Genomic DNA, 25,680 nt, shown 5'->3' on the forward strand with positions numbered 1-25,680 from the left:
TTGAAAGAACTATTTATATAATGACATGTAAACTACAAATATACTTAACTACTGTACAGATAATACTCCACGTGTTGGATTTAGGATTTAAACAACCTTTTGCAACCTTCCGAATGTAGTGTGAAAAATCTGTTGTTTGTCCCACTGTGCTTAGTGTCTCAGTTAAAGGAAAAACAACAAAGGCAGAAAGCTTTGGCTAAATAAGAATGATATATCAAAACACCCAACGTTTTAATGAAAGAAACTGAATATCCACACATTTGCACTTCTGTACAATTTTGTGATATATATATATATAATTTTAAGCTGTTTACAAATAACATTTAATGCTTCAAATATTACATAATGTTGATATTATATTTCTAGCAGAAATAAATATATTGCACTTAAAAAGAAACTTTTCATTAGATGTTGCTTCATAGTTTATGTTCATAACTTCTTTTTCCATAAAAAGATTTCCCCCTACCCCACCCCGTACACACAAACACACACTTCAGTACATGGTGAATGTGCTCACGCAATGCATTATAAACAACAAAGTCAACACAGCAAACAGCAGAACTGCGGTACATTCTGTTAAAGAGATTACATCCAGTTTTTACCTTCCTTATTCTTAAACCAAATCTTTCCTCGTGTTTCTGAAGGTACAATTGAAAAAGAAAAAGGAAAAAAAAAAAAAAAAAAGAAAGAAAAAAAGAAAAAAAAAAAAAAGCTGTTTAAATGTGCTAAAGGTAAAATACAGCAAACTGTATTTTTTGTCCTTAAAGTACTATAAAAAAGTTAATTCAAAGTTTACTTAGATCACTGCTTAGTTTCCTTTAGAGAGAGAAAATAAAGGAAAAGAAGTTGTTATTTCATAAAATAAAGACTATACTTGGGGACAGTGTATCACAGACTAATACATAAACCCTCTGGCCAGCAAGTAAATAGTACAGAAACCACATCTTCTGCAGCAGAACACACTCGGTAAGGAATGGTGAGAAAAACATCTCAGCAAAACGAAACGTAATCTTGCAGTGAGTGGACATCACCTCTCTGCATAAGCTCTGAGACCAAGACTTTTGTCCAGATACGGAGCCCAAAGTGTTAACACTGACCTCACTGTCTCTCTACCTCTTATCCAGGAAGGAGTTACCACAGCTTCGATACCTTCCAGTTTTGGAAAGCTCTCCGTGTTTTTGCAATCATTGTCATTGATATTCCTGTTTCTTTATAACACACACAGAGTGCATACAGAGGATGTGGCACATAGTCAAGTTGCCAGCCCAAACTTTTTTCAATTTAAAAGAGGTTCATTTTCAAATACCAGTTAGTGTTTGTTGGATGTTGGAAGCTGCACCATCTCCGTACACGCACATGTTCATACAGTGTCACAACCTTCAGGCGCACACTGCATGTGTGTATCCTCTATGCAAGAATAAAACCTTCTGGAGAAAAAATTTCCATTGCATTTTTTAGGCTCCACTACAAGGACGTTAGTTATAGCCCACTATAAGGACATTAGTTATCATACAGCCCACTATAGTTGAACTCACAAAGAAGCATTTCCATTAAAAACTGCACCTTTATCCACTTAGCGTATGCCTGTTTGCCTATTTCTTTCTGGAGAGTACCCTGAAACCAGCGAGACTGTATTTTTATCTTTGAGAGTTCCTCGGGCCATGTAAACCAACACCACAGAACCAACAGCCAAATGTAAAATGTTTTTGATTCTAGCTTGTCTCAGGGCTCCAAAACTAGAAGAAAAAAATATATACATACAAATGTATTTATGTCAGTTTTGTTAGGCCTGAGATGCTTTTGTTGGATAAAAGACCTAAGGCTGTTAACTGTCTAAGGATAAAAGGGTAATCCAGAAAACACCCAAAAGTACTTTTAACACCTTGGAAGATAATCTTATCATTCTTTTGGAAAAGCATATTCAGGCATGTTCTCTCTACCCTTCTTCAATAAAACAACAATAATAAAAAAACCCCACTAAACAGCACCGGTTTGCTCAGCCAAGATAGCTCATAAAGGTGAAGAGCACTTCTCATGGGATATAAAATGTGCATTATACTGGAAAATAAACTCTACGTTACATTTGGCATTCCTAGAACATCTACCAGCAAACAGATGTTCTGTCCTGAAAGTGATAGAATTGTGACAGCAGTACAGCAACTCCTTAAATAAATTACTGAGTTATTTTCAAATTAGTACAGTTTTAAGCAAAACAATTTTGTCCTTAAACCAATTAATCACACATTTACATTAAGGTTATGCCGAAGCTGATTAATAGCTGCTTTTTAGTTTGCTCTGCAAAGTTCCTATATTGCTGCCGCCATCCATCCAGATAGACTTTATTTTTAGGAAAGAATGTACATTTGAATGAAATCCTGTCTCACTTACAGTCGAGAAATTTACCACTGTCTTAAGAGCAGCAGGAATTTCATCTTGGAATCACTCTCTTGCTTCCCATAGAAGGGTGAGAAAAAGCTGGGTGGAGAGAGACTTGACCTGACTGGAAAAATCAGGCTGTGGATTTGACTGATAGTTCTGCAGAAACCTTTCTTGATCATATTTAATGTAAACCTCATCAAAGAAAATTTGGAAGAGGTGTATTTGTTTCTCCAAATTTGACTCACAAAGGAAGGACAGGTCAATGTATGGCCATAACCTTTACATAACCTGAACAGCTTGTCTAAACCAACCCACCTGTTGCAAACTTATTTCTGAAGCCATGTAAAAGCTGCCTTCCTGCTTGACCACTTTCTAGCGTATCAGGACTAAAGCTACTGGCTTGATTTCTGGACCTAGCCATATTCACTCTAAGTTAATAGAGCCGCAGAAAGAAATAGATATGAAAAACAGATCTTCCCCACAGGCTGTGGTGAACTTCACCACAGGACCTTCATACAGCTGCACATATTTATGGTTGGACTAGATGATCTTGTAGGTCCTTTCCAACCTTGTGATTCTATGATTGTTTTGCAGAAGTCAAGCAGTTGAAGAAGAGACATTAAAGTTTCCTTCCAAATCTAACCTGAAATTCTCATGTATGTAGAACTGGGTATGTACTTAAAGAGTTTTTTTCTTGCAGCACTTTTCTAGTGTAATCTAGATTTTTCTAGTATCATATAACTTCATGAAAAATAGTATTTTTATGTTAGAACAGGTCATGAGTGTGCACAACCCTACAGTATGCACTTCCCAGATGAATCTATAACCTAGAGCAAAATTTAATGTTTAGATATATAAAGACAATTTAGTCAGTGTCTGATTCTACACCACTTAAGAACTACAGAGCTTGGCTCGTTATATGTTTTTACAGAACTGCTTGTAGTAATGCTAAACTCAGAGACTGAAAATAGAAGTTTGGTTTTGTTCACGTGCAGAGCACAAAAGTTGCAGATTTTCCCAGGTCATTTCTTATTAGCATGGCCAACAGTGAGTAAAGGGAAATTAGGATAATACTGCAAATGACTAGGGCCATAAGGTAATGGCTAATTTGAAAGATCCTAAATTCAACTACTGGAAAATACACAGATGGTTCTTATCTTTAAATGTATGCATTGGCCCTATAACAGAAGCTGGGAAGTCTGGGATGTTGTCAGTTCTGTCTGTGACTGAGCTGGTATGATGACACTGGGACAACAAAAGCTGGTGACTTGCCCTGCACTTCACTCAGTGCACTGCACTGTACTTTTCTTTTGATGTCACCAACACCCACTGGTCAAGAGTAGAGGAGGATAGTGCCAAAAATGTCTGTTTTTCCATCTGTTCCAGCTCTACGCAAATCTTTTAATACATAAGATTGGATTGCAAGTCCTTTTTTTACAAATAGAAGTTTTACCATCTATAACTTGGATGCAACAACACACAGAAAATCTGTGTTGACTTCTTATTTACAGTGAAATCATAGTTCCCACCAGGCAGTAAACTGGCATCACACCAGTTCTCTTTTCAACAGTGCAAAGGATTCATGCTAGCTCACTGCAAAGGTCATTCTTCCCTATGAATCCACGGATCCTTTGTTGCATCAGACACAATGTACTAGAAAAAGTGGACAGTATTTTCAATGAGAATACTTCTTACTAACTAAAATAAGGCAGATATGAATAATAATAATAAAATTATAGGCAAATCTCATCAGTATTTCCCCAGGCAAACTGGGACTTGAAAAACTCAACAGTACAGCTCTTGTGTCCTGGTCAAATAGTTTGTCTAGTAACACCTATGACCATACCCAAGAAAACAATAAGTAGAAAGATACTCCAAGATACTGCTATTTTTATGTGAATCTATCGATTATAGTTTTATCTCAGGTCTAGATATAGACTGATCTAACCTGAAATTCTGTTAAATAATGGTACCCATTTGTGGCCGGACACAGATGGCAAGCACAGCAGCAAACAGTAGCTTTGGCTTAAAATTTTAGTGTCTTGAGTTTCTAAGTTTAAAAGCAATGGATTTAAATTCGGTGTTTTCCTTCATTATATCTAAATGGACTTCTAAATTGCTCCTCCTAGGACATGAGACAAGCAGAACAGAATACATCATTACTGCTACCATCCTGTAACACAGTTCTTCTCGGAACTGTTAAGCATTTTGTGAAAGAAACAAAGAAAGATAAAAGAAAGAAAGAAATACTTGCTAATGATTTTCTCTATGAGATTATAGTAGCAATTATGAAATACTGCTCTTTTGAGTATAAGCCCGACTTTTAAAAAGGACAGCAGCCTTCTCCACATTGTCCCATCTCCAGCAACTGCATGCTGAGATAGGCTAAAACATGCTCAAAGTTACAGTGATACATTTTTCTGTTTAGATGCTCATCAATCACAAGAAGAGGTGAGGATGAATAAGAGAATTGCCTTTTTCAGAATCCTTCTAGCATACGGAAAAAGACTCATACACAATTCATTTGTACACTGCTGCATAAACATAGTCTCTTTTCACTAGGCATAATGAACCTTTGGAACAACCTGCACATGACCAGAAATCCTGGGAACTCTAGGATTTGTTTTGACTGTGTTACACATAGGTCTGTGAGCAGCTCCAAGCTGCGTGCTTTCTTCTTGTGATCCCTCAATGGAGGAATCAATCTCCACAACGCATTTTCTTAGCTGGTTAGAGTTCAGCAGTCTCCCTCCACAGGCCTTTTGAGAAGGTCCCTTGTATTTTTTTCATACCAAGCTTGCACATGTAAAATCTTATGTTTCTGTCATCTTACATCAGTCATACAAATGGTGTCATCACTGCAGAGGAGTGACGCAGTCCCTGGATGGCTGCATAAGGACCCTGCTGAAAATAATGGTGGTACCTTGGCATGTGGAAAGAAGGGAAAGTGGGGCCAGTACCTTGCATGGAGCTGGCTATTGCAGAGGGTGTAAGAGGCATTCCCAAGCGGCTGTATGGAGGCAAGGATCCTTGGATTGGATGGGGAATAGGTGTAGCAATGGATGCAGTGCTAGTACCCAGGGCACTCAAGGACTGGGGATGCTGAAATCCAGGAAAACTCGTTGAAGAGGATACCCAGGAACTGAGGGACAGGTTATCAGATGTTGTAAAAGCTGATCCTGCAAGTGAAGAGAAAGAATGCTTGACATTTGCACTGCAACATATAAAACAGGTAGAACAGCAAAAAGAGGAAAATGATTTTTCACAGTAAGGCTGAATTTAATTATGAGTTGCCATTGGAAATACTTCCCAAATACTTCTATCTCTTTATCGCATCTTTCTTTATGTAATTACTTGCCATTTGGTCTCCTTTAACCCTAAATCTTAGACAAACTTAACTTGCAGGAAGCTGGTTGCAGTTGGCTTGAACAGTAAAACCATTTTTATACACTGGACATCTTTTGTATGAGACACCTTGCAGTGCTGGCATGAACAAACGCTGACATACCTACTCTGACGTGGAATCACCCTGCATCAGATCCCTGTGGTGAAAACAAGCTTGTAGCTTTTTACAACAGGCATTCAGTAGAACTGATTTAATTTTTCTAAAATTTCAGCCTGGCAAAAGCGTAAGAAAATATCCTTTGCATTACAAGATTTCGGGTTTTGTTTCATTAGTTTTAGTGGCTCTGTTTTTACTCCTTTAACACCAGGAAAGCACAGCAACGCTGCATCTTTTCACTCAAATTCACATTGTCCAAAAAGCCCTAAAATGTCAAAACATTCTCCTTATTTTTCCAGCTGCGTATAGTGCCCCAAGGAACAGCAGCGATCCTGAATTATATTGAGACGCTGTTTTTTAAAGGAAGTACATAAAAATATGATCAATTTATTCCCAATATCTACTTTTGATCCAGCGAATGTGGTTCCTTTGATATTTTTTCCATCTGAAAAGTTCCAAATTTTTCCCCTCTCAAACTTTTTATTCAAAGGTGGCAGAATCTTATTTATTTTGACAGTAATTTTTTTTCTTCTTGGGGCAGCAGGGGGGAGAAGGGAGGAGAATCAATAAATAATTCGTTTTAATAATTATACACAGCCATTTTCAAATAATCTGATGAAGATATTGCCCCTCACTTCTGCAGTTCTTCTGAGCATCTGGTTATCATCAGATGTCTGGCTTCTAGAGATGGGGGGATAAAACAAAATCCTATAAATACACTCTTAATTTTATTCCTATTCAAACAAAAGTTCAACTTATGTCCCTTCTGTATTTTATTTCTTGTCCAACTGCATCCACTGAGAAAACATTTCTTACCTTAAAAATAAGTGGACTGGCAATTTTTATAATTATTATTATTTATTTTTGCCAAAACATAATTTCAAGCCAGTAATGCAAAACGTCCAGAGAAGAATTTTGCAGTTGTTATTACAGGTATTACTTTCATAAATCTGGTTTTTAGAAGACAGGTTCATCCAAACAGTAAAACGAAAGAATATGAAGACATCCAGTTTTTAAGATGTCTGTCCTGCAATCATGGCCATGTACTTAAAACCATAGCAAAGAACAATAGAAAGAAAAGATGTAATACTATGATGGAAAGAACTCAAGAAGATAAATCTCTTCAGAGGTAGATTCTCAACTCAGAAGGAGTGCTGCTTTTGATTAATTCCTTCTCTGCCTAATGGAACAAGTGAAACAGCGCAGTTACAGGAAGCAGAAATTGTGTCAATTCAGCAGTAGGAATGGACTTGAACCAGATCCTGAACCCACCACAGAACCAAATCGTAACTGCTGGGAAATTGGGATCCAGAGCCAAACTGTACAGATAACAACACGCTCGCAGGCCAGAGCAAAACCCTTTACAAATCAAGGAGTATCCAAGCGTTATTGCACTATAGGGAAAGCTAGCTGCAAATCTGGATTTCAGCAGAAGTTGTACATCTGGCTCTGGTTCAGGTGGCTACCATCAACTCTGAGTGTGAACGCGGGAGTGCAGGCACTCAGACACTGCTCACTGAACTGTTTTAATTTGATTTATTTCATATCTGTTAATTCCTTTGGAAACAGACTTCTTGTGATAAATACACTACTGCAGGCTAGCCTTTTCTGTCTTTAGACAGCTGAAATGGACTGAGATGAGAAGGCTCTGAATGAGTGTCGAAGTTATTAGAAATAGATAGCAGTGATAAACTTTCTTCTTTCTACACCAAATGAAGTATGTGATTACTACTCCTGACAAACATCCAGAAATGTCTTTTCCTCCTCCAACTACGATGGTCCCCAATTGTAGTTTAGTATTCCAAAAAGTCTAACACATCACATCTGCTGTCACCGAAGAAATGTTTTACAATGCCTCTACAGCGAGCTTCTTAGACATACCACCCAGCAGCATGCATGTATTTAGCTGTCACTTCTCACATGTCTGGAAGGACACACCTCCATTTTGTATGCCAGATAGTTTTAAACTGCATCAGAAGAGACAAAAATGACTGAGGAGTTTCAATGAAATAACTACTTTTTTAAGGATAGCAGACCTAAACAAAGAGTGAAGGCAGCACAAGTTAATTGTTTGCAAAGGCAGCTTGTAGAATTGTTCTGGTTGCCCCAGAAGAGTTGGGTCCTAGCATATGGCTCCCAATTAGTAAAAAGTTGGTTGCCACAACTCATCGTCTTCCTCACATATACGTCCTGTTGCAAGCAAATGCAGAAGTGTGCCCTGAATATATTTTATAAAAAATAAATTGTAATAAACTATTCTTTCCTCCTGTTATATCTTCCTTCACAATTCTCTTCAGAATAGGAAGGCTCTGACTGCCAGCTCTCACACTAATGCTCACCTTTCCCACTCTGTCAGTCTCAAAGAAACATTGATCTTGGAGGGAAGGTACCTTGTTCAGCACTTTCATCAAGTGAAAAATTTATGCTGTTCTCAACAATAACTGTCCTAGGATCTAAGGAAACATAACACAAGGAATTCCCCTAGAAGAATTTGCAACGTACCACCTAAGGAGTTACTGTAGAAACTCCGTAATCTATGGAACTCAGAATAGATGTGTGTGAACACACCCAACTAATCACATTTTGTTGAAGAGGGAATTGTAGTTAAAAATAAGTGTGTTTTCCCAGCACAAGTCTAAATAGTTTATGCCCAGAAATAATGTTCTTATCTTAGCAGTGCTGTATGAAGTTAGAGGACAAGACAAGGGCACTGCCAGTCAGAAGGCAAATAGAACTGCTTTACCTCAAGTGGCTGTTGCATATCAGACAGGTCAAAAAGTCAACATGCAAAGCACATTGTAGCCCAAGTTTATGCTAGTCAGCAATCTCACAGTATGGATCTATTTCCAGTGGCAAATTATGGAAGATGCAATTTGTCCAGCAAGTAACCCCACAAAGAGCAACTATGTGTTACTACTGCTTTCATGACTGCTAAAGCAGACAGACCTGAAGTATTTGGGGTGAAACGCCCAAGCAGTAAGGACACGTTTTAGAGATCACTAGACAAATAAATAAACATCAGTTCTCCAGGCAGCTATGGACTTTTCTCCCTGTAGAGGCAAAGAAAGCTAACCACAGGCTGGTTGAAAGTGATCTGAACCAAGTCCTTTGTTGGCAGCAAAGGGCACATCTGCATGATACTTCACAGCTGATGCTGAGCCACAGCTTTTAAGTTCTACCTAAGGATGATTATCTGAGGTTGCACTCAGCACAACAGCAATGAAGTTGTTTGTTTTTCAGCTGTCTTGAAATGGAAACAGCAATGATTTTTTTCTGATGGCAGGTTAGATATTTTTGCATTTCTAGAGCTGTCTTCTCAGTGAGCTACCCACTCCAATGCCATAGGCACATCAGATATCTGATAGAGCAATAGGGGAATAAGTATTCTTTGTGGATTTATAGCAGAGACAGATACCAGAGTAATGCTTCAGAGTACCACAGTACCAGCTGTGATACTCCTTTTCTTAAGCGCAGTTTACCTCCTGAGCAGATTTTCCTACCTCTGCTTTGTGTAGCCTGGCTGTCATCTCCCAGATCGTCTTCTCCTCCATAGGTTCGAATCGGGGATCGGGCATAGGAATGCTTTTGGATAAGGCTCTCCACACTTTCTCTGTGAAAGGAAACAACATATTATTTCAATAACATCCTAAACAGCTTCTTACCTGTTTCACAGGATAACCCAAGTTGCCAGCCTTTGTTTGGCAGCAGAAGTTTAACCCTTGGAATATGAAAATAATTAATTAGGTTAAAAACAGTGAACACGGTGCCTTTTTCCTGCCTAAATCACACCTTTTTCACACAAATTCTCCAAAATAATTTACCAAAAAGGTTCCCTCACAGCATGTTGCTGGAAACACCATATTTGGCCTGTGGTGTTTTAACATTGCTGATCACCTCTTATTGCATCATACTGCTTCTTCAGCAGCCAAACTGGAGAAAACTTGCTACAGTACATGTGGAAGGTCTCAGACAGCAAATACAAGACTGAAACTCTTTACCAGTATGAAAATGCAAGCAATAAAACCTGCACTTTGGAGGTGCTAATGCTCAGTGACCTGTCTGGGTTTAAACACACATGACTCGGTTTCTTTCAAACAAGCTTTTGTATCACACGTGGCCACTTCACCTGGCATCCTCTGTTTTTCTGAAATTAGGGGCACAAAAAAGATGTATCCAGAGACAGCTTGCCTCTGAACACATTCTCTCCACATCAGGGCCCAGGCCAAAGGAAGTCTACAGACACTACAGATCTCGTGCAGCATCTATTCTGGGAGGGTAGAAGTGTCTGCCAGGCCCATGCCTTGCCAGTGGCACAACACACTGAAGTCACCCACACAATTTTTTAAATAGAAGGAAGGCATATCTGCCTGATAAGCGGTTTGTAGGGAAGATCCAACCACATACCCAGCGTGTTTCCATGTAAGTAGGTGGCATTCTACCAAAGACGAATCTAACCTAGGCACACTTTCAAAACGTGTCTGACTTCTATTCCCACTTAAGAAATTTAAGTAGTGACATCTGCTTAAAACTGCTGCTCCATGAAGATTTTGTTGAACTCACCATTTATTTGTTCATATTTCCTAATGCCCTTCACTATGAGAGAGTGGCTGTCGCAGAAATTCCAAGGAAAAAAAACATTTTCTAAGTAACAGGGTAAATCACAATGGCACATGTTTTTCTCTCCTGCAAAAAGCCCATTATAGTCATTTTGTCCTTGGTCTATCACTGGTATCATTACTTATGCCAGTCTCCTCGGAAAAAATATAAATAAAAAGTGGATCTTATCAAAGTGATTTACTTGTGTCAGGACTGGAAGGGGACTGAAAGCAATGGCAGTTCCTACATAGAGGATGGTATAATTAAATTACTGCCTTTTAAGTGATTGAAAACAGTAGGCATATCGGGGCTATCTCAAAGAAGATTTTACAAAGAAAAAGACAGATGGTATTGTTTACATTATGTACCAAATGCCTCTTGAAACTTCTTTTTTTTTCTGCAGTACAATGTGAAATGCAACGAATTTTACTTAACTAAAAAGACCATCTCAGATGAATACGGTATTAATGAATAACAAATTAGGCCAGTGCTTTCTAATTGATTTAGATACTTGTCTATAACCATATTCAGAACCAAATAAACTAATCTTTAAAGATCTGAAAAATTCAGGTGATTGCCTGTATTGTCTCTACTGACTTTATTTCTAGTAAGGGTCTGCTTATAATGACAGGCATTCCCACGATATTTGGATGCAATGGAAAGACTACATATGCTAGTTTAAGTGCAGTGGGCCAAGCTCTTCTCTGGCCTCACTGGATCCAAAAGCAGTTGGGGGATAAATTCACCCCAATAAATTTATGTTTGAATTACCTACAGGGATTTAGAGTTAAATCAAATGCCCGTGATTACTGCAGACTAAATTCTTTCCAGATGGGTCTGTATGCTAGACAGAGAATTCTATTATTCTATATGGTTGTCTACATTTAAAGGAAAGAGATGACTTCTTAGTGAACCCTGTATCTCTGAAGTCTGAAAACAAAGAAGTATACGGTTTGTTTGTTTATTTATTTTTAATGTTGTAATATTGCAGGTAACATGCTGAATGTTTTCAAAGATTAATCTCATTAATTGGCACAAGAAGTCAGGATTTGTATGGCAGAAGGAATGGTTTGAACATACTGGATAAGGGAATTCACTTTGCAAAAGCAGTTCCTTTTGTGCATCTGGGATTTAAAGCTCGACATTTAATGCACTTATCTAGCCTAACTGTGATGGAGATTTAAGCTATAACCTCATCATACCTAGTAATTTTTCATTTTGGATGTTGAGGCTTTGATTTACATCATGGGTGCATGAGATTCACACCAGGATTTAGGCACCACACAGTCTTCAAGTGGACATTCTTCTTTTGCAGACACACCCTCTGCATTTACAACTCTAAACTGAACTAACAGCATACAAAAATATGAGCAGGAGAACACCCAAGGATGCAAATAGAAACAAGGAGAAGCAAGAATTTTTTCCATACATGAAGCTTGTCTCTGAGTTCTCCAATCTAGCAAAACAAGAGTTGAAATCTGCACTCAGGTTTCCCCCATCTTGCACAAGTGACCTAACTACCAAATGAAGGGATAATCTTTGCTTCTCTCAGTGTTTCAGAGGAAAGAGGTGATGACATTTGCATGAGGCTCAACTATTTCACACTCAGAGACCACCACTCAGAGATCAAGTCTTCTCAGAAAAGAAAGTGATTGGAACATGTAAAGTTTCCCACAGAGGTTGGAAAGAGGAGATTAACCTCTTCAACTCGTTTAAGACAGAGGTACTACTTGCTCTGAAGTAGACGTGTAAGAGAAAGCAAAACATACAACAGAATTTAAGTGGCTGTGAAATCTTCTTCAGAATGCACAAAAACAAACAAATAAACAAAAAATCTGACAATGTGAACTACAAGTTTCTACTTATATCACTTTATGTCATTCTGAACCAAAAGGCCTTAAATCACAAAATCTTCCTAAGCATTCTTTTAATGAAAGTTTGTCCTGCTTAGTATATATAGAATATGATGCCCTATAGAGTGGGACAAGAAAAGAAACATTTTCTTAGAAGTCCCAAAATATAATAGTAATAATAGTAATATGAAAAGACTCGTTTATCTAAACCTTCAGTTTTATAGTTCCCTATGCAACATCTTCATGTATTTCAGCACATTTCAAAGGATTTATGGGAAAAGATAAGTGAAATTATGAACAAAAATGAGGAAAAAAAATGAGGTTTGGTGATTTTTAGAGCTGTCCTTTGGTTTCTTCAGACATGGTCCACATTAATCTGCCTGAGTAGGAAAGTGAATTCCAGTTGCTTAGCACTCCATTTTTTTTACCTGGGCTATTCAGTTTGCGATCCCCTGTTATCTACTACTTAGACCTGACAATTTGCATCTTTTAATGTAACTTGAAATGCTACAGTTTCTTCTATGAGCAATAACCCTGATTTTTGGATAATAGCTGATGACAAGCTGGAGAAGAGCAAGTTAGGAGCTGAAGGTGAAGAAAAAAGAAGAAAACTATGTGCCAAATGGAGAGGAAAAGAACAAGCACTTATTGACTAGCACACCCTCCAAGGAAATACTGAGGCACAATAAATGTAAGAAGAGTTAATAAGGAAAAGGAGTTCAGACTGATCTAAATGATCCGCTTTCTGACAGAAGCACACCTCGAGCCCCCTCCCTTTAACAAGCAACAAAGCAAGAAAGAAACCAGAGAGTCCTGGAGCAGAAATCTTACATGGAAGTAAAGGACTGGGGGAAATGATCAGTTCATATGGTGCATAGGCAGGACATTTTATGCCTTGTAAATACATGCTGAGTCTTTGCCTACATTTAGTCAGCATTGCACTTTACATACAGAGTACTCTGAGAGGGTCAAAAGTAGACCTTGATCTGCCTGATAGATAATTCACTAGCACTTCACAAATTAAAGCCAAGATCTTGCCATGGTACATGGATACTCACAGAGAGGCTGCAGGAAGCATACTTGGGGAACAGCTGAGAAGCAAGGCCCTGTGTACGGATGCTCACTCTCTATTGCTAGCAAATCCACATCACGGAAGTTCTCTCTGGAGCCCATAGAGACCCAGATCACATTGTGAAGGATCTTTAATGGAGATAAAAGAACACTGCTTCTTTGTAGATGGAAACAGCCATTTCTTTACTGCTTTTTTAATATCGTTTTTTTCTGTTGCTTTTGCTGTTACTCTGCTTCAGCTGCGCATTCACAACAGGCCGCTGATTACCATGACCCTGATACTGAGATGTGTGATCATGAGCCCTGCTGTTATCGGTGGGGGCTCACTTGGCCACAATGCCCCATAAACACAACGCCCCCCATAAACACTTGCCACATACTCCTGAAGTTATGGATTTTCCTCAGTTCAGCACAGAGAGCACCAAGGAGATGGAGACAGGAAGTCTACCTTTTCCTTTTGGGATGATGAGGCTAAGGGCAATATATTTGGTTTTGGCAGAAGGTGTTAGAAAATCTAATCCAGAATGACTAAACCAGGCTAGGTTTGGTATCCATCTTAAATCCATACCATGGATTTAGAGAGGATGGAGTTGATATAATATTCAGGTACCATTCTACCACGAGCCAGGTTCAAAACCTACTGAAGACAGAGTGCAAGTTGTAGATCCAGACTCATATCCTCTACAGAAGTCATTGTCTCAGTTATGTAGGGCATCACATTTCAGAGCAGAGTACAGTGACCTATTAGCATTTTCTCTATTTGCCCTTACTATCTAAGTGATAGGGAAGCAAAATACAAGCATATCTTCAGAATCCACTCCCTATTCCTGGTGTTGTGGTTTTTTCTTTATGAGAAAAGCAACGTTAAGAAAATTTATTAAAAAAAATCATAAAATAAAGAAAAAACAACTGACAACTATGTTTTGCTTGGCCATTCCATTCAATGCAAAGCAAAATACAGAACAGGATATAAAGTGTATGAATTATCAGTTTGCGGCCTGAATGACTTCTTTAGTTCTGCATTTCAAAGGTTTCCTTTTTTTTTTCTTTGTAGCTGCCAGTTAGTATGTTTGGAAGAAAGCCCAGATAACAGAAGACATCAGAAGTGAGGTGAGGTGAAGACAGATGGGATAAACGAGCTGAGAAGGCATAAAAATAAACTCATCGGAAGTAGCACTGTAGTAGACTTCTTTTTTTTTAAGGGAAAATATGACTAATTTGTCCAAGATGCAAGTGCTAAAAACAAGCCCTAAAAAAATAAACAAAACTGGGGGGAAAAAAAGAAAGAAAGGAAAACAGCAGGAGGAACAAATACATTTCTATAACAGCAGCTAGGACTGAACAGTAAAAACTGTCAAAAGCAATGTTCAGTTAACAGTCAGCCTTCATGTTTCCTTGGCTTAATGCTGTTACCTTATGCATGTACAAACACACAGACACAGACGGTGGCCAAGAAGGCCAACGGCATCCTGGCGTGTATCAAGAATGGTGTGGTGAGCAGGACTAAGGAAGTCATCCTGCCCCTGTACTCGGCATTGGTGAGGCCTCACCTTGAGTACTGTGTCCAGTTTTGGGCACCTCAGCACAAGAAAGATATGGAAGTACTGGAGCAGGTCCAGAGAAGGGCAACGAGGCTCATGAAGGGCTTGGAGAATCAGCCCTACGAGGAGAGGCTAAGGAAGCTGGGGCTGTTTAGTCTGAGGAAGAGGAGGCTGATGGGAGACCTTATTGCCGTCTTCCAGTACGTGAAAGGTTCTTACAGTGAGAGTGGGGCAGGTCTCTTCTCACTAGTGACAAGTGAAAGGACAAGGGGAAATGGCCTTAAGTTGCGCCAGGGCAAGTTCAGGTTGGATATTAGGAAGAATTTCTTTACAGAAAGGGTGGTTAGGTACTGAAATAGGCTCCCCAGGGAGGTGGTTGAATCGCCATCCCTGGATGTGTTTAAGAGCTGCTTGGATGTGGTACTCAGGGATATGATTTAGCAGAGTTTTTTTAGAGATGGGGTACTGGTTAGGCTGCAGTTGGACTTGATGATCTTCAAGGTCTTTTCCTACCTGGTTTATTCTATGATTCTATGATTCTACGGAGCACTGGAACAGGCTGCCCGGGGGGGTTGTGGAGTCTCCTTCTCTGGAGATATTCAAGTCCCGCTTTGATGCCTACCTGTGCGACCTGGTGTAGGGAACCTGCTTTGGCAGGGGGGTTGGACTTGATGATCTCTAGAGGTCCCTTCCAACCCCTACAATTCTGTGATTCTGTGGTTAATCTGCTTGTTCTACTGGTAGATTAATATTGCAAGCTGACCTTACCACCTAACTCAACTCCAACGGGATATGGACCAAATCCTCAACCAGAACAGAGCAGCACTGTGACACCGATTGTGTCTCTAACAGCTAAGAACGAGGGTTCATCAAACTACACTGGTTCACATGAACTGGAGTATAATTTGGCCCAAAATGTAGCACAGAAGCACCACACATTATCACTGAAAGTCAAAACTATCAGGCAAACATTGGATGAAAGCAGTTCTGCAAGAATACATGCAATTTTAAAAAAGAAGTGAAAGGAAAATTACATTATGGAACACCAATTCTAGATGATTTAAGGAGAAAGAATGGGTGCCTCTCCAAGTGTTTTTTACTGGCACCCTCACAGTAAGCACCTGATTACCAATGACAGTTATGGAATAGCTGTAACATGGAGGTGATTTAGCTTGGCTGAGGACATGACACAAGAAAAGCAATAATTGAAGGAGGAGCATGAGGATATTAAATATACCCACTCTATATCTCTCTGCTAAATAAACTTTGCGCAAGATGGAGATAACAGAAAAGCAGGCCTAACTAGAAAGTAAACTAGGCTATGAGTGCTTAAAATCTTGGGAACCAAGAGGTTTTAGCTGGCAAGGAAGGGTTTATGCTGGAGAAAAGGAAGAGTTGACTGCTAGCAGGAAGTAGAGTTGGAATAACCTCAGTACACCTGCAGCAGTATGAGTCACCAGGTGTTTAGGAACTGCTGTACCCAGTGTCTCCCCTTAAGCTCAGAATGTCACTTCTCCCCACCTAAAGAACAGCTATGGGAAAGACTTACTCAAGCGTGGACAGAGAGTACATGTTTCTGGCAGCAGATTGGGGCCTTTCTTCTAGACTAGCAGTAAGCAGTAGGAGCAGGGAGGAAGGTAGCCTCTGTAGGGTAAACAAGGAAGAAATGGGAGCACAGACAGCTGCTGACAGCACATTAAGTACATGGTTTGACTGCTACTTCAGCAAGACAGTACCTATATCTAAGTATTAGCATCCATTTCACTTGCAGCCTTGTAAGACAGTACAATGTATCTCTACATTTCAGACATGAAGCTCCTCAGGGGAAAGTTCAGAATCTGATTATTATGCAAATCTAGTTGGTACACTGGCTTGCGGCTCTCTTACTTCCCCCAGCCCCCAGTCCTTGCTTTCTCTGTCTAGAAATCACTTGGTTGTGCAGCCAGACTTTCCCATTAGCTCCTTAAAGCATGTCTCCGTCTCTCAGAAAGGATTGTATGTATAGGTATACTGCCTTGGTTATCTTTAATAGTCTCAAGTTCACAACCTGAACTTGCCTATCACATGCTGGAGAAAATAGACCGGCAGTGTTCAAGTCATAATTGCGCTGTGTCAGCTCTTGTTTGATCATTAGGTTACAATCCAGCAGTTCAGTCCACTCACGCCCTTCAAACGATCACCCATCTCACTGGATTGTTTGTACGACACTTAACTGTAATGGTTTTATTTAATTATTTACCCATTCTTAAAAGGCCACCTTCTTCACCATAACTCAGAAGACAAATGCTGAATCTACTCCGTTTGAATTTTGATATTGAGTCTTGTCTGAGTTTGGCAGTTTTACTTAAGCAGAAGCATAAAGACATTCCCTTAAATCTTACATGCAGAGTGGGTTTTTTTAACTATTATTATTAAACAAATGTTGCTATTAAAAAAGATTTCTCATCATTCGCGTTACTGTGTTTGGCATCTTGTAGTCAGCACCACAGAACATCAAGTTCCACTGTCTGGTAATTGCAGCTAAACGTCTGTTTTTTCAATCAGAACCACTGCAGAAGCCTTCTTTATAATAATAACAACAACAATAAAGTAAATACCACATAAAAAGATCAAAAGGTGAGTCAGGACTTATCTAAATCACAGTAGCCATAGATAAAGCCCATCTCATTGCCATAAATAGATTAGCACAAGTAACGTATGGAAAGAGTTGATTGTGGAAGGAAGGAATCTCACATCCTACTGAAAATTCACTATATGCCAAACTAACGTAAGATCTTTTTCAACAGTTAAAAGCTTTGTATAGATAGCTATGAGTACTAGCAAATGGTGGTAAGGCAGTTAGACAACAACAAAAGAAAATGTAGGAACTTGAATAGCTTTGCATTTGTTGAGCTCCTTTATCATTTTGCAAACCTGACTACCTTTACATATATTATAACTCCAACACATATAATGCAAACAAATTTAATCCTAAAGGCATTTGCAGCTTGAATTTCCTACACAGAGATCGTAAATCTAGAATGGGAAGCTTGAAATCGTTAACGTCACATATTTATAAAATCATATTCAATTAGGTTAAAAAAGTGCAATTTCTGTCATCATGTCATAAAAAGATGTGTTTTTCTCTCAGATCTACTATAAAGAAAAGCTCCCTATATTGTTACAGATAGGGGCTGTTTTCAATCAGTTACAAGGAGCAATCCAATTACGGGATGGTTTAGTGCAGTAACTGACTCCAGACTAATTTAATTTCTTTAGGTCTCTAAAGATCAATTGATCTGATTTGTTTCCCTCCCCAAAGGCTGTTTAGGAAAAAGCAGGCTTAAATACCTGGAAATGAAATACAAAGCTCTGTACACTTTCACACTACTTAGGTCATTCTGAAAAGCTGGAACTTGTGATAAATTAGCGCTCTCTTGGCCCTAACATCACAGGCAGCTTTACAGGACACCGTTAAGATCACCACCCAACATTGCAGATTATGCATGCACATGCTGTACACAAGCTGTCTTAGGAAGAACTGTATAGAAGATATGTTCACAGCTTCTAGGTAAGTATTCATTTTTCAAGAGCTGGACAAACGTACAGCTCTACTACACAGTCTTTTCCCCAGCACAGATATGCATGGTATGTATATATAAGTATTTTTATCAGACAGTTGTCTAAACAAGCGTACTACATTTCCATCTCGACTGAGTGAGAGACACACTGCTCTATCCTGTGTATCCCCTGCATCTTGTAATGCTCACCTCATTGGACATAAGCCCGGAAACCCTTCCTGTGTCATACCTTGCATTGCTATCTCTCCTGCTTCACATCAGATTTATTTAAGTAATATTGCTGGTGCTAAGATGAAAGCTGTTGAACAGTGGGCACTTTGAAAATGACATTCTTATGTGCCTGATTATTTAATGCTGGAAATGAATAAAACCTTTGGTATGTCTGGACTGTATCTGATAACTTAGGAAATTCTCTATCTCCTATTAGCTAGCCCCCTTGTCTATCACACATTCACTCTCCTATTACTTGATAAACAGTGCAGCAGATCTTTTTTCTTAAACACCATTGTGCCCTAATCAAAGCTAAACGTTCCCATTTAAGTAAAAATAAGATTGTATCCAGACCCAGGTCCTCAAATGAAGAGTTTTAATGGGATTTCAATACTTTTCCACAGTCTGTTTTTGTATTTACTGTAGGTTTCACATTTGGATACCTTATCTTTCATGGCAACATTCATGCCTGGGCTAGGCTGCCTGTCTCAGGCTCTATTCTTATCAATAAACAAAAGGGCACTGTGGTTTATGCTCAGCATTTCTGACTTCGTGCCATGTGCTGTTATAATAAGATGTCCTCTGGAAAAATTCCCTTCATACCCAGCACCACGATAGTCAGTTCATCAGCACAGAGGTAACTCAGTTTTTCTTCCCGCTTATCTATTCAGACTCTCTCAGCCCTTGCAAAGCTGTGTCATTAGATGTTGCCTGTCTGTAGAGAGAGAAAACTGAAATGTGAAGAACAAGGTCTCTTCTCTTCCTACAGGTCCCTTCTTGACTATTTACCTCATTCCTGGCTGAGCTTTGCAAGTTGTTTGTTTTCTAGCACTCTGTCCAGAAATCAGGCTATGCTATTTTTGTTACATTTATGTTGCTTTCCTCCTTTTTCATCTAAGACCTTCATCTGGAAAGAAATTTTAACAGCTTTGCAAGCATGCATTATTGTTCACATGCTTTTTTTTTTTTTTTTTCCTCAGAATTACTGTTCTTTCACCCAGCTACTTAACAGATCACTGATGATCCAGTAATAGTAAGGTATAAGTTGTATCAACACTTTCCAGCCATAGATTTGTTGGGATTCATTTGCTTTTGCAGTACTGTAAGGAGATTTTCTAGCTATACACTCAATAAAGTCATATTCCGTTTTGTCCCCTATATGCACCCATGGAAAATGAATCACAGATACATCTGGATATCCCCACGTAAAAGCCTGGAGGGTTTTGGCCTCTCCCAATTTACTTTCATGATCATATACTCATAGGAAAAACTGGATGTGCTATATCCATCTCCATCAAGTTCTCTTCCAGCCTAAAGGACGCAAGCTGCTTAATTTACTTCATTTGCCAAGCCATTCGACATGATATCATAAAAATGTGATGCACTGGAGAGCTACCAAGAGATCGAAGTTTATTTCCTACTCAGCTGTGGGTTAATGCTTCCGTCCCTATGGCAGCAGTTGCTTATAATGAGCTGTACACACAAAACTCCACAGTTTGCAGATAAAGCTTTTCCATGATGAAGCCTGCAGTACAATTTTGGTGAAACAAAAATGGCATCTTTGTCGTCAGAGTGGGAGTTATGGGATTTGTCCTGATGGCAATAATTGCTGACTTCAGTGTCTGGGACTGCTGAAGTGTATTTTGGGAAGCTCCCCTCTCTCTTTTCCACTGTGTGAAGCAGTGAGGAGCTATAAAGATGTTTTTCACAGGACCACTGCCCTTGTTTCCCAGTGACCCAATTCACAGCCCTCAATAGGATTAAATGGCACGATAAGAAAAAAGCTTTTCATTCTAAAGTTTTAAAACCAACTGTCTCACCCTTCAAGAAGCCCCATCAGGAAGATGAATATATCAGCCCCAATTGGAACAGATGTCAAAACAGCTCTTTCTTTGTAAAGTTTGTAAGCATTTTTAAAGGAGGTGCAGGAGTCTTACTATATGCAACAAGATAACTTTAAAATGCACAGCTTCTCAGGAGTTGAAAGGATGCTTTTCCTACAAACTCTCCCTTCTCTTTATCTTATCTGCATGGAAAGTAAACAGAAAGTCCCCATTACCTCTCGATATCAGTGAGTCTGGAAGAGTCGCGGAATCCTTTGGCAAAAGGGTTGCTGTCAATTTTCAACTTGGTTATCTGGAAACACAGAAAAAAGCAATGCAACATGAAAATAGTGTTAAAGTATGGCAGCGTACAAAGTGTTTGCCTATCCATTCTCCTGACTTCACCACTAATTGTATCCACGTTCTTTATGTGCGTGCACAACTCTTGAGGTGCTGCAAAGCCATGTATATTATCTATACGGGAGCAGAAAGACCAAAGAGTACAGCAGGCTCAGACTTTGTATTACCCAGAGCAGGAGTAACCCACCCGCATGACATTATTGCTTCCAGACAACACAAATCAGGTAGTTTTCTTCCATGAGAAAGCATGGCACCCTGCAAATATCTGACCGTCTCCAGTGGAGCTGCACACCAGTTATGTCCAAACCATGGATGGCTGCCTGCAAACTTCAGATCCATTTTTTTTTTTTTTTCTATTTTTTTTAACTATCATGCAATACTCTCAGCCAGATTTACCTCCCTTCCCCACACAGGGGAAGCTTAGCTGTTTTAGCATGGAAAGATGAAAGGAAGGGAAGGGAAGGGAGGGGAAGGGAAGGGAAGGGAAGGGAAGGGAAGGGAAGGGAAGGGAAGGGAAGGGAAGGGAAGGGAAGGGAAGGGAAGGGAAGGGAAGGGAAGGGAAGGGAAGGGAAGGGAAGGGAAGGGAAGGGAAGGGAAGGGAAGGGAAGGGAAGGGAAGGGAAGGGAAGGGAAGGGAAGGGAAGGGAAGGGAAGGGAAGGGAAGGGAAGGGAAGGGAAGGGAAGGGAAGGGAAGGGAAGGGAAGGGAAGGGAAGGGAAGGCCTTTACTTTTGCCAGAGTAACCATAGACCAGGACACCCTGTGGCACCAAGGGTGAGCTGAACTTTGCAGTGAAAATTCCCTGGAAGAGATGGGGGCTTCCACTGTGTTTCTGGGAGCAGGAAAACACACCATTACCCTTAGCATGTTTCTAGCTGTCCAGTTAAATAAAGTTTGGTAAGTGACACCTGAGACAATCAAAACAATATTTGGATTTACCAATTATGCTAAACAGCAAGGGGGGGTTAGAGTTTTTCTTAGAACAGAGGAACAACACGGGGTCTGTCATTGGCTGAGGTTCTGGGGCTGTCCTGCCCTGCAAATACACACAGTGACAACTATCATCAACACTAGCCAGACACAATGTCCTCCACCTCCTGAGAAGTCTATGTGCCAGATTTGCAGCAATGCTGGGAAGAGCAGCAGGTTGGTGCCTCACGTATGGAGAACATTTTTGTGGCAGCACTTGAAAGCTACCTTGCAAAAAGACAAGCTCTAACTAGTTCAATTGACTTAGATCACCAGCACACTGAGCCAAGTGTACTGCAGAATCGTGAGGGTTTCTATTCATCTCTTGAGTGTATTTTCACCAATCAAACTTCCATTTTCCTAATATTAAAGATTTGGTATGACATCACAAGAGAAACTTTTTGTATTCACCAAAGCCAGATGAGACTCACAATCATTTATGGCCATATTTTTCCTGAGAGTCGGTCTCACAAACAATCAGAGAACATCTGCTAGAAAGCATTTTAAAATGAAATTTGACCTACAATTCAACTCTGTGGCAGTGGTTTGACTGTTTAAATAAATGCATGCCCTTTAAATCTTAAATTATGAGATAGTTTGTTGAAAGTGTAATGTATTTAGCTTTTATCTAATAACCTCCAGAAATGTAATCAACCCCTCCTTAAAACAGTTCTGAAAGAAATGGCAAAAATGAAAAAAGGCTCCATTTTCATTAGTCATAAATAAAATGACAGCATCAACCTCTAGGGGTTCCGGAGATGTTCCATTGAGAAATTTTCCAGGACTCATTGCATGTGCTTTGGGAAGGTTGGTTTGGAAACATCTCTGATAGAAATATCATCGATAAACATAAATCCATCCTATAGAGATAAATGCCAGGTTTTGCTAGTTTAGTGCCTTCTGTGTTCTACTGGTTTCTACTGAAAGTTGGAAGGAAAGATCTAACCAAATGTTCAAACTATATATTTTTTGAGATTGCCATGTGCTGAATCTGTGTCTACAGTCAAGACATTAGATGTTGGAGCCTTAAAGCTGGATGTGGGATCTGTCACAAGAACTAACTTAACACTGCCGCTGCTGCATCCACAGCTTGTTTGAACCCTCATGCTGTAGTTTCATTTTGTCCATGGCATTCGGAAATGAATTCGTTTTGCTTCACATTAAAAAACACAGCTTTCTTTAAGAAAACAGTAGGTTCTTTGACTCTAGGATGCTGCCTGCCCACATGTTTAGACAGTACTTCTTAAATTTTTCTTAACTTGGGGGAATTAGAGATGGAAAGGGTTGTCTTTTTGAAATGCAGAAGACATTAATCCTTTCAAATACATTTTGAATAGTGCTGAAGCCAACAACATATTTCTACTGACTTAAATATTAAAGCTCTACCCACTGTTAAGCAAAGCCTCTGCTTTCCAATTGTTTATATACTTCCTAAAATTACTCATTAGCAATCCATTGTTTTGATCTCCTCCATTTTGTATACATTATTCACTGGCATGCAAATTGACATTCAAACATCTGGATGTAATCTGGGCAACCCCTGAAAAGCCTATCTTGGAGTGATTTCCCTTACATTTGAGCCTTACGGCTTAATCAGTCAACTTTTTAAACCCATGAAATCATAACGTGCAAACTAGAATATTGCGCAGCTAATTGCTCGTGGCATGAAAGATCACTTCAAATAAGAACGGTTCCTTAATGAACTATAATTAGAAAAGGACAAAATGATAATATGCAAACTGCCTTGTATAGATAGAAGGGAAGAAAAATGAAAGCTACTTTCATGTCATCTTTATTCCCATGAATAATTCTTACGTCCTTTGAAGTTAGCTGAACTATCTGTATACATAAGAATGACTTCTGAATATGAATGAAGCCAGCCAAAGCCACCACAAACATTAGAATGGAAAGGTAGGTTGTATCAGAAACTTTCCTAGACGATACTGGGGGAAAAGGGAATTATTGCCAGGGTGGAATTTAACTATATCTGTGCGAATTAGCAGCCATACTCACCAATTGATTCTGGTAGGCTGTGACAGCAGTAAAAACTGTCTCTGGAAAGATAAACGTCCTGAACTCTTCAGATTTCAGATTTAACAAGGAAGCCGTGTGATCTTTCTTCTTAATGATGTGGACTCTTGGCTGGTACTTGTGCATGGAGTTTAAAATGATCTGCAAGAAAGAGTTACAAGGCACTGTACTGAGAAGAAGATTAGCAAGACCCTTAAAGACTATAAAACTGGCCAGGGGCTGATTCTGGCAATGAGCTCTTCAGATCTTTTGAGAAGATCCTGACTTCAGAACATGAAGTCATAGGAGTCAGTTCAAGAGCTGGTTTCCTCTGCCTCCTATGTTATCGGTAAGCATCCATTTTTTGGAATGTAAATACCTATTCCTACAGACATGGTGTGTAACCTACATGACATTATTGCTTGTATGTGACCTATTTTGCAGGTTTCACCTGCAAATGTGGGTAATATATTCTTGAAAGTGTATGACCAAGACTTAATCATGCAGGTGCAAAATATAGAAAGCCAAGAATCACCCCCCTCCAAACAAACAAACAATGCCAGCACAAACTGTCTGACCAAAAAATAAAACTTCCCAGATCTTTATATCTTAGCAAGCCTTTAAAGCAACCTACGTGATAGATGTTCTTCGCCATAAACTACCAAAAATGAAAGAAGGGAAACTAGTACAGAAACCCCAGATGACCCAGTTTTTCCATTTTGTCTCATTAATTCTTGTTTGTGGGCCCCCAAAATAATTCTAAACTTAACGTACCATCTAACCAATTCCAATGTTCACTGGCGTCAAACAGCAATTCCCATTGCTTGAATTACCATGGGACGGAGGCCTTTTTGGCTGCCTCTAACCACAGCATTACAATATAAGAATTAAATACAGAGTTCGGCTTGCACCAGTCCTTGTTTTGGATATAATCACAGTCACAAGACTAAATTGGCAAAGGAGTGGGTGGTTCTATTTTACAGGGGCCATAACTACACTGCAGCCAGCTCTGTACATCTGGAATAGCTAATGTGCATTCCTTGGGAAGCGTTAACTTCAGCTGAAACACAGCAGAAGCAAGGCAGTACTTTGTGCTAGCTCAGTAAATAGGAAAGGTTGCACGTCTTTGTTTTTCCTCTGGGGCCAAATATTGCTATGACATGCACTGTGACTTCAGGGGTGAGGGATGCAAATCGCAGAAGTCACTACAGGAGCCATTGGCTTTCATGTCAGCCCCTACCAAGCAAGACCCTTTTTCAGATCACCATTTTATCACGGACACACAGTGGCCATTGACTTTGCTGCTAATATCCTCAGCACATTTCTGTCTCTCTGTCAGATTTTGTCATACCAGCCTAGTCTCAGACTGTTCGAGGCAGCCAGAAGAGACATTTGAAAGCACAGTATGGAGATGGTGTGAGCTTACCAAGGGCTCGGCCCACGGACCATGATCTGCCATGGCTGCAATATCGTGGCACCAGCACTGCATCTGAACACCAGCCGAGCAGGAGAAGGAGCAGGCTGTGACACAGCAGCCCCACACATTCCCCTTTCCCTCATTCCTCTGTGACCATCAGTCATGACAAAGAAACTCTGTATCCCAAACAACACCATGTAATTCTTTATGAGAGCTTTCCAAATCCAAAAGCATACAAGTAACAACCTCTGCTGCCCTTTTCTACACCACACATTCCTCCCAGAGGCAAATCGGGCCCAAAACAACTGAATGCAGCCAGAAAGTGACAGGACGCCCGTGGTCAAAGTGGAGGGCCCTTGTTAGAGTCTCTGCATGTGGTGCTCCACCTGCAT

At 39.7% G+C, this 25,680-nt stretch overlaps 1 protein-coding gene across 1 annotated transcript in view; it reads right to left on the bottom strand.

The window, feature by feature from the left end:
- Positions 1 to 5,217: 5,217 nt before the first annotated feature.
- The window catches only part of TBX20 (T-box transcription factor 20), a 31,506-nt gene continuing 11,043 nt past the window's right edge, over positions 5,218 to 25,680 (bottom strand). Inside the window, exons 5-8 of the mRNA XM_072329901.1 lie at positions 23,875 to 24,033; positions 20,772 to 20,848; positions 9,382 to 9,491; positions 5,218 to 5,558 (exon numbers count right to left, since the gene is read on the bottom strand). Coding sequence (XP_072186002.1) covers positions 5,218 to 5,558; positions 9,382 to 9,491; positions 20,772 to 20,848; positions 23,875 to 24,033 — 687 coding nt within the window. The remainder of the gene's footprint in view (positions 5,559 to 9,381; positions 9,492 to 20,771; positions 20,849 to 23,874; positions 24,034 to 25,680) is intronic.

Source organism: Excalfactoria chinensis, chromosome 2, assembly GCF_039878825.1.
Source record: "Excalfactoria chinensis isolate bCotChi1 chromosome 2, bCotChi1.hap2, whole genome shotgun sequence".
NCBI lineage: Eukaryota > Metazoa > Chordata > Aves > Galliformes > Phasianidae > Excalfactoria > Excalfactoria chinensis.